This window comes from Chelon labrosus (genome assembly GCF_963514085.1).
Source record: "Chelon labrosus genome assembly, chromosome: 1".
Taxonomy (NCBI): domain Eukaryota; kingdom Metazoa; phylum Chordata; class Actinopteri; order Mugiliformes; family Mugilidae; genus Chelon; species Chelon labrosus.
In genome coordinates, this window is record NC_140337.1 from 38,191,253 (window position 1) to 38,201,736 (window position 10,484).

General features: G+C 44.0%; 1 protein-coding gene across 2 annotated transcripts in view; it reads left to right on the plus strand.

Moving 5' to 3' along the window:
• LOC311490485 (butyrophilin-like protein 2) overlaps positions 1-9,237 on the plus strand; it is a 35,473-nt gene extending 26,236 nt beyond the window's left edge. For both annotated transcript variants that reach the window (XM_084547980.1, XM_084547981.1), the window contains 3 exons: positions 3,333-3,659; positions 7,076-7,399; positions 7,470-9,237. In XM_084547980.1, the coding sequence (XP_084404106.1) occupies positions 3,333-3,659; positions 7,076-7,399; positions 7,470-7,564 (746 nt within the window). In that variant the 3' untranslated portion in view covers positions 7,565-9,237. The remainder of the gene's footprint in view (positions 1-3,332; positions 3,660-7,075; positions 7,400-7,469) is intronic.
• Positions 9,238-10,484: the final 1,247 nt, after the last annotated feature.

The window sequence follows — 10,484 nt, forward strand, 5'->3', positions numbered from 1 at the left end:
CTTCAGATCTGGAGATAAGGAGAGTTGAAGAGGATACAGTGGCAACTCAAGGTCCAGCTGAAGGAGTGTAAGGACGCCTACAGGAGGAAGTTGGAGGCCAAGCTCCAGCAGAACAACACCCGGGACATGTGGAGGGGCATGAAGTTGATCACTGGCTTCAATATCAAAGCCAAACAACAGAACAGTGGCCCAGACAGAGCCAACGAGCTTAATGTCTTCTTCAATAGATTCACCACTGGACCCCCTGCTGGCCCTCCACCCCCCACCACTCCAGTCTTTACACCCCCCCAGACGGCCAATCAACAACTCACCACTGATCCCTTCCTGCCTATTACCTCTGCTCTCCCCCCAGCTCCCACCCCCACTGAGAAGACCAGCCCTATGACTGTGACGCCTGGCCAGGTGAGAAGACAGCTGGAGAGAGTCAAGCAAGGCAAGACAGCAGGCCCCGATCGTGTCAACCCCCGGGTCCTGAGGACTTGCGCTTCACAGCTGTCTGGCATCCTGCACTTTATCTTCAACCTGAGTCTGAAGCTGGAAAGGATACCGGTGCTATGGAAAACATCCTGTGTAGTGCCGGTGCCCAAGAAGCCCATCCCATCTGGCCTCAACAACTTCAGACCGGTTGCACTGACGTCACATGTCATGAAGGTCCTGGAGAGACTCGTACTGGCTCAGCTGAGACCCCTGGTGACCCCTGTCTTGGACCCTCTTCAGTTTGCGTATCAGCCTCATGTTGGTGTGGATGATGCTGTCATCTACCTGCTGCACCGTGCTCACTCTCACCTGGATGGTGGGAAGGGCTCTGTGAGGATCATGTTCTTTGATTTCTCCAGTGGTTTTAACACCATTCAGCCCTTTCTGATGAGTGAGAAGCTGCTCAGGATGGGTGTCAGCTCTTCCATTGTCTCCTGGATTATTGATTACTTGTCTGACAGGCCCCAGTTTGTGCGGCTGGGGGACTCCCTGTCTGATACTGTTGTCAGTAATGTGGGGACACCACAGGGGACTGTCCTGTCTCCATTTCTGTTCACTCTCTACACCTCTGATTTCCAGTACAGCTCTGGGTCCTGCCACCTGCAGAAGTTCTCTGATGACTCTGCAGTGGTTGGGTGTATTAGAGATGGACGGGAGGTGGAGGACAGGACACTGATCGCGGACTTTGTGGAGTGGTCCCAGACAAACCACCTACTCCTGAATGTGGACAAGACCAAGGAGCTGGTCATTGACTTCAGGAAGAAGAGGACACCAGTAGAGCCCATCACCATCCAGGGTCTGGAGGTGGAAGTTGTGGACCATTATAAGTACCTGGGAGTCCACATGAACAGCAGACTCGACTGGAGGGACAACAGTGATGCTGTGGACAAGAAGGGACTGAGTAGACTCTACTTCCTGAGGAAGCTTAGGTCTTTTAACGTGTGCAGCAAGTTGCTGGAGATGTTTTACCAGACTGTTGTTGCGAGTGCCCTGTACTTTGCTGTGGTTTGTTGGAGGAGCAGCACCAGCAAAAAGGACATAAGTAGGATCGACAAATTGATCCGAAAGGCTGGTCATGTGATTGGCAGTAAGTTGGAGACGTTTTTTCTCAGTGAGGGACAGGAGGACACTGGACAAACTGCTCTCCATCATGGACAATCCGTCACATCCATTCCACCAGACTATAGAGGGGCAGCGGAGCTCATTCTCCAACAGGCTGATCCAGCTCCGCTCCCACACTGAACGCTACAGGACTACTTTCATACCATTCTCTGTCCAGCTGTTCAACAACTCACCTTTCTGTGACAGATAACTCCGTGTTATTCATGTTAATGGACACTACTGCACCTTACACCTTACCCTGTATATATCATTTATATTCTTCCACTTCTTGTACATTTGTTCATATTCTAATATGATAATTTGTACATTTTGGCTTATACTATTTCTATTTTATGTTACTAGATTTTATTCTACTTATTTTTTATTTCTATTTAATTTAATTTAATCTTTTCTTTTTATCTGAGGTTCTTAAGAGTGTGTTTTTTATGTACAACTAATCTACTGTAACCAAGCAATTTCCCTTGTGGATCAATAAAGTTTATCTAAGTCTAAGTCTAAGTCTAAGTACGTCGTTATCGCGATGACGTGCGAGAACTCCCTCGGGAGGTAGTACGGCCACATGCTAACAGCTAGCAGCTAGCAGCTCAATGTCCCTGTTACAGAGCTGGTCCTTTACCCTGATGTGTCCTGGGTTACACCATCTGTTGTTAACAAACATCACAATGCCCCCTCCTTTCTTCTTACTGCTCTCCTTTGCCTTCCTGTCCGCTCTCACGATGTGAAATCCGTCCAATGAGGCGTGCGAATCCGGTGTCAGTTCGTTCAGCCACGTCTCCGTGAAGCACATGATGCTACACTGCCGGTACTCCCTTTGCAGCCTGGTTAGCGCCGTCAGTTCTTCCATCTTATTGGGGAGAGATCTCACGTCCCCCATAATAACAGACGGTACGCATGGTTTATACCGTCTGTTCTTCTCCCGGCGCTTCACACCAGCTCTGCAGCCCCGTCTCCTTCTCCTTAATTCCACGGGGATCTACGGTCGTTGTCCTGGGAGCACCCTCGTGTTGCACAGTGCTAACAGCTGATCTCGGGTGTAAACAACAAAGCCCTGGCTGAAGGGGTCTCCGGATGCCGTATTTAACAAACAAATAAGTAAAAGTACACATATTCCAAACCTCGCCAGATGTACATCCATAGGATTAAAGAGCCAACTGAGATTGGCGACAAACATGACACGAGACAGAACGAAAATACACAAAAACAGCTTTTTTTTTTTTGTGTAACTAGCTGCTGGCATGTCCGGCGCCATCTTAGAAAAAAAATACAGATACAGGTCAGAGGTCAGAGGTCAGTACTGTAGATACAGGTCAGAGGTCAGAGGTCAGTACTGTAGATACAGGTCAGAGGTCAGTACTGTAGATACAGGTCAGAGGTCAGAGGTTAACTGATGAACTGATGACTCTCTAACAGACTGATCAGCTGACTGACCTTAGAAATAATGTCCATGTCCTAATGAGTCCTACAGTAATCAGTCAGCTGCTGATCCAGCTGTGGTAAAGTAGTGGGGGGGGGGGGGGGGGTTATCTTCCTGAACATTAATGTTGTAAACATGTTACTGATGTCACATGATTGGACAGACACCAAAGACAACACTGTCTCTGTTCAATGGAGAATGGGACATATTTCAGACTGGAATCAGTCAAACATGTTTCACTCCTAATATTTCTCTTCAATGTGCTCAGAGCTGCTGCTGCTGTCTCTACAGCTGATGATGGGATTTGTTGTCCTCTCAGTCCCCCAGGTGGAGGTGGAGGAGGGGGTGGAGTCTGTCCAGCTGACCTGCAAAACCACAGCTCACCTGCCTGAAGACACTAAAGTGGAGTGGAAGGACAGTGACAATGATGTGGTGTATGTGTATCCGAACAGCTCTGACCAGCTTGAAGACCAGAACCAGATTTACAGAAACAGAACGAAGATGAATGAAGACCTGCTGAAAACTGGAGACCTCAGTCTGACCCTGAAATACCCCACAGATGGAGACACCAAGACCTACACCTGCACTGTCTACAACAAAGAGGGAGACATCCTGATGAAGAAACAAGTGGAGCTCAATGTCAGAGGTCAGTACTGTAGATACAGGTCAGAGGTCAGAGGTCAGTACTGTAGATACAGGTCAGAGGTCAGAGGTCAGTACTTTAGATACAGGTCAGAGGTCAGTACTGTAGATACAGGTCAGAGGTCAGAGGTCAGTACTTTAGATACAGGTCAGAGGTCAGTACTGTAGATACAGGTCAGAGGTCAGAGGTCAGTACTGTAGATACAGGTCAGAGGTCAGAGGTCAGTACTGTAGATACAGGTCAGAGGTCAGAGGTCAGTACTTTAGATACAGGTCAGAGGTCAGTACTGTAGATACAGGTCAGAGGTCAGAGGTCAGTACTGTAGATACAGGTCAGAGGTCAGTACTGTAGATACAGGTCAGAGGTCAGAGGTCAGTACTATAGATACAGGTCAGAGGTCAGAGGTCAGTACTGTAGATACAGGTCAGAGGTCAGAGGTCAGTACTGTAGATACAGGTCAGAGACCAGAGACCTTGTCCAACTCCTACTGTTCTCAGATCAGTTCCAGCAGATGTGAGGTGATTGGTTTCTGATTCATGTTCTCAGTAAACTGGATCAGACTTTGATTCCAGTCTCATCCTAAATGCTCTCTGAAGAACCCAGGCTGGAAAGCTCCTTCTCTGATGTGGGATGTCACTTTATGTAGTGCAAGGTTGCCCAGTACGTTGATTGTGATAGACCGTTAGATCGTGAATGTAGTAGAGATAGATAGCGTGCTACCGAAGGAGGAATTGTTCCCTCTCCTTCAGCCCAGGTTCTTTCTACCTATTGGAAAGGTTCGTCTGACTATGAATAGACCACCTGACAACTTCTCTCCAACTGACAGTTTATTTAGCAGCAGAGAATAGGTCCAGAGTCAGAGCTGAGACTTCAGCTTAACCACCTTATGGCTAGAAAAGGAGAAGTTTGATTCTATCTGGGCTCCACCCGAGGACAATAGGAGGAGCGCCGCCTTTAGTGGATCAGTAGTTTTCCATGTGTAGCCGCGGCCGGCTCTACCTGGTTTCTACAAGGTGAAATATTAGAGTGTGGTGCATCTGATCCAGTGAGCAAAGCTGCAGCAAAGTAGTCAACAAGCCCGTATCTGGTATGATAGAAGAAGAAGACTTCTTTGTGCTTTTGACCTCACATAACTCTTTAATATCCAACAGTGCCATTAAAAAAGATGTTAGTCTAATCATTTATCTGTTGCACCACCAACAGCAAGACAAGCATTCGTCTTCTTTTTTTTTTTTTTACTTTTTATTGCAACGTGCCCTCAGTTCAGCAGGACACATCCACAGCCATGCACAACTTCTACAACAACAACTCAAGACTACTGCCTTTCTTAAAGGGACAGCACTATTTTTGTAAAGGGGCAGTGCAACAAGTTTTCTTAATAAAACTAAAACTAAAGATGAATAGAGCGTTAGGGCAGTGGGGGGCCGCCAGGGGGCGCTATGGGAGCCTCAGATAATTGGAGGGAAGATAAGAAAAACATTGCAAAACTAAAAAAATAGAATCTAATTATTTAATCATCATTGTAAAATATAATCAAATGTTAACGGCTGTTAAAAGTTAACCAAACAGGCCAGGTTGCATGCGAATAAACATGTAATAAACATGTAAATAGCAGAGGAAAAAAAAAAAAAACAGACTTACTTGTGGTTTGGATGTTCCCGGTGAACAGGACATTTTAGTAAGGCCACCATGCCAGAGGCTTCAGAGTGGACTGCGGATTCCGGGAAAAGAGATGTACTTCTCCAGTATGCCAATATGTAAATGATATGCAAACCCCTCCCCTCAGACCCCTCCCTCTCGACGCCAAAACAGCGACAGAAAGTTGAAACTGAAAATCAGTGACACCGAAAAAAAACTGACATCGTAAAAAAGTCTGTCTCTGAAAAAAAGTGACATGAAGAAAAAAATCTGGATTGTCATTGAAAAATACAGTAAAATCTCAATAAAATAAAATAAGATTTTCAGATTTGAATTCTTTTAATTAGTTTCTTTTTTCAGTGCCAATAGTTGTTTCAGTGCCAATGTTTCCTTCAGTTTCCTTTCAGTACTTGTTTTGTTTTCAGTGCCAATTTATTTTTATTTTTTTTTGGATACCAAATATTAAAGTCACCAGAGAGCAGCAGGTGAGCCTGTTGAGGAGTAGAGAGTAAGGTGACACCAGTAGAAATATGGAGGAATAAAAGAGATGATTTAAAAGAAGAACGCCACAGCCCCAGTGTGGGAACATCTGGGATTTAAACTCAATCAACAAGGTGAGTCCATCAACACGGACGAGCCAGTACGTCGTGTTTGTTTGAAAGTAGTGGCAACAAAAAAAGCTGATACAACCAACTTGTACGCACCTGAAACACAAGCATCCAGTCCAGTTTTACAGCTGAGAATAAAAACCTGCAGCTCTAGATTCAGAGCAGGAGCCTTCACCCCGACAGTCAACACTCACTGAGACGTTTGGTCGACAACGTAAATAGAAACCAAACACAGTAAAATGGTGTGTGCTCACAGAGAGTGGAGTTCACTACATTACGTTTGTTTGATTTATTTAGGAGATTTAAAAGTTCTTGGCATTCCAGTTACAATGTTAAATACTCCTAAAAAAAAAAAGTGTATTGCTTTTGAAAGGGCATACTTGCATTGTTATGATATTATCATTACATTAGTGAAGAAATGGTCTCAGAATAATATGGTTTATCGGCAATAAATTGTGGGGTAATACATCGTCCAGCAAATTGTGTTATTGTGACAGGCCTAATAGAGCGAGATCACTTTGACCTGGTCATTGTAAAAGTAGCTCACAAGCCAAAAAAGTGTGGGCACCCCTGATCCAGAGGCTGCTCTGCTTGAATGGAGTGGATTGTGAATGGAGTCTGGTGCAGTAGCTGCAGTGTTTGATTGATGTCCAGTCAGTGTTGGAGCCAGACTTTCTGATCAATGAGAGAAGATGAGAAACACTGACAGTGATCCTTCAGCAGCAAACATGTGATCAGAGCTGGACGTTATTGATCCAACACTAATGTAGAGCTGAGCTGAGACTTTGATGAGATGAAGGGTTCTGTGTTTGAAATGCTGGTGGAGCTGAGATTCATTCACACCACAGAGAGACAAAGAGACTGAAGACATGTGAGGATCTGAACTCTTCTTCTCTTCACTGTCACATGTTAGACCCACAGATAGAAAAGCAGCAGACAGCAGCTCCACACTGACAGGAGACATTACTGTGAAGCAGCACATGGACAAACAACCAACCATCAAGACTCTGATCATCTGCAACACCTTTCTAGATCTCTGTCCTGTTCCTTCTGCTCTCATCTGCTTCTGTCCTTCAGCTTTCTCTACAATCATTCAATAAAGTCATGAAAACCTGCTGCTGCTGCTGCTGCTGCTGTCTCTACAGCTGATGATGGGATTTGTTGTCCTCTCAGTCTGTCAGGTGGAGGTGGAGGAGGGGGTGGAGTCTGTCCAGCTGCCCTTCAGAACCACAGAGCTGCCTGAAGATGCTAAAGTGGTGTGGTGGGACAGATACAACAGGAAGGTCCATGTGTATCAGAACGGCTCTGAGCAGCTTGAAGACCAGAACCAGATTTACAGAAACAGAACGAAGATGAATGAAGACCTGCTGAAAACTGGAGACCTCAGTCTGACCCTGAAATACCCCACAAAGAGAAACAGTGGAGAATACAAATGTGGAGTCTACAACAAGGAGGGAAAGATCCTGAGATGGAAAACAGTGGAGCTCAGAGTGAAAGGTTTGTCTCTTTCTTTCTTTCTTTCTTTCTTTCTTTCTTTGTCTCTAACTGTCTTGTGTCTCCTCTGCAGACAGAGTCCACGTCCAGGATGAACCAGTGAACTCCAGGAACAGAAGCAGCTCCATTGATGTAACATCTCCTCTGATGGCTGAAGAGTCAGTTTGATCAGGATGTTGATCTTTGATTATTGATCAGTGATGGATCTGATGGACGATGGATGAAGAGAGGAGGACGCTTTGTCAGCTCCTAGTCCTGGTCTGAAGACTCTTTCAGGATCAGTGTTGATCAACATGTGGTCTTCGTTGGTCTTAGACTATAGATCAGGAAAGCTGAGCTCCAGATATTTGTCCTGATCAGCTGAACACTTCCTTCTTCTTCTTTCATATCAGTCTTTGTGGATTTCCACCGTGTCCAGATGGTTTCATTGCTCCCTCACATCTTCAGCTCCGTCTGGATCTCTTCCTGCTTCCATCTGAATGTGGATCCTGGAGAAATCATCAGCTGCTTCACTGCTGAGCAGGAGGAGAAACATTTAAGATTCACCTTCATCACCTCAAAAGACTGACTGGAACTCCTTCAGACTGATTCTTCCTCTGCTGGTTCATTGTTGATTGATTTTGACCAAATAAGTCCAAGTGGGAGGAGTTGGTGTGTTTCTATCGTGCAGCCTCTAGGTGGTGCTGTTGTTTCATGCACACAGATGAAGTAGTTCTCAGTACAGTTCAAAACGAGGAAAGTAAAAGTAAAAACTTGTTGAATACAGAATACAATATCTGAACTTGTTTAAAATAAAATGATGTGGAGTTTTGAAACATGAAACATTATGGTGAGACTCTGAAGGATGTGTATTCAGTATATCTGCTCTGTCCTTCCAGAGCTCCTCCCACCTTTCAGAGAACTGACCACATAGTTATGAGCTTTAGAGTCATGTGGTTTTTCTTTCTGCTCTGGTTTGAAACTCTAAAAGTTCCTGGGCTCCTGGAGTCATGGACATCAGCTGTTAACCTCAGATGAAGTCCAGTCCAGTCACATGTCATAGTTTTCTGTCTGGCTGGATGTCACCAAGCAGCTCTGGTGCTAAAAGGCTACTTAAACATGAGGAATATTAATGCAGCACTTTCAACATGTCAACATACGATGTGATCAAGGACCCTGACTTTGCTGAAAAGAATATGTGAATTATAAATTTAGTTTTCTTTAAACTTAAACTCCTACATGTTTAATTAAAGGCAAAACTACAATAACACAATCAGACCATTTCCAGGTGACTCTTTATAATTTACTAATAACACACTGTCACTGTCTAATTTAATTATAAAACACATTTAAAAACAACTAATGTTGACAATGAAGAGGAAGAGGTGAAATAAATCAAAAGCTTAAAACACATTGTGTCAATGCTGTGAAGAAAAGAACAGTGTCATTTGATCCTGATTCATCCTTTCACTGTGTCTGGATCATTCACTCATTAATGTTACTGTCATCCTCTGGTGAAAGCTGACACTTAAACTCGAGTGCATGGATTCCCAAAGTGTGGTATTTCCATAACCGCTGTGTTATGATGACGGGGTTGTGTTAACTCCACGGTCATTTAAAGTTGCTACAATTTTTGTTTGCTGAAAATATTCTAACATTTCCTCCAGCTTACCTGCTTTCTGCCTCTGAGCCTGATCCTGTCATCATCCTCTTTGGTGGAAGCTTATGGTAACTTTGTTACATTATATTAAAAATGTTCCAGTGTTTCAGTTTAAATGTGAGAGTGTGTTGTTGTGGTTGTGATTATTTTCATTATATCTGAGTTCTGGTTGTTTGAGCAAATTAAACATGCCACCTTTAATATAAAAAAGCTTGTTGTGTTTCTTCTTCTTTTTGAAAAGAAAGTACCATCAAGGCCACCACCTCTCCATCTGGGTTCACCCAACGCTCCAAGTCTCTATCATCATGGTGGATTTCTTGGTAGGAACCAAAGTGGTGAACAGAGTTTCCTTCAGCTCAACGTCTAAGGAACTCTGTGTTTGAGTCATATTGCAATCAGCTGGATTAGTCGTTCCCATTGGTCGATATTAGTTCAACCTGGTACCGCCCACCTCACATCACAAGTTTCATCAACATTCATGGTCTCTGATCAACACATCGCTGATCGTCTCTTCTAGTGTTGATGAACTTTTACTCTGTCACTTTAAGACTTTTCATTTGCTGACAATCTGCTACAAAAATAAAAATAACTAGATGATCACTAGCGATCATAAAGGGGTCCATGCCGCGGCGAAGTCATCCCCGAGCGGGACGCAGAGGCACAAGTCACCAGTAGCGCCCCCTATAGACCATATTGCACGAAACTTGGTGGGCTTGTAAGGAGTCATCTACAAATGATTATCGTCAAATTTCAAGCAGTTTACTGTGGTGGTTTGTGAGATATAAACATGTAGTGGTTGTAGCGCCCCCTACAGCCCGAATTTCACGAAACTTGGCATGAGTGGACGCAGCCATATTATAATGATGGTTGTTAAGTTTCATAAGGATTGGGTGAATACTTCAAAAGTTATAGGCCTTAAAGTCATATGAAATCTTTCCGCGTCACCTGTAGCGCCCCCTGTTGACGTAATGTAACGCAACTTGATGGGCGTCTACACAATATGTTACAGATTGTGTATGCCAAGTTTCATGAAGTCAGCTATTGCAGTTTTGGAGATATTGAAATGTTGCTTGTGTAGCGCCCCCTAGAGACCAAGGGTCACGAAAGTTGGGGCGCTTGTACAGAATCATATTATTATCAATGATATGAAGTTTGATTAAGTTTGGGTATATACTTCACAAAATATTAGCTTTGGAGTTATACTGTTGGACGCCATAAAAATGAATTATCCTGCAACATCGTTGCATGGACCCCTAATGATTTTTACGTTGTAGTGAATGTTGCAATTCAGCTGTAAACATTAACATATTAGAAGTTCAGCTCCTCAAAATCAACACTTGGTGGCGCTAATTCTCTCAGCTGACATTAAACCAAAGAAGAAGAACGAGTTGCAGTCACTAAAAGTCTGTGGAAATCATTTGTGTCAGTTTCATCAGTGTGAGATCAATA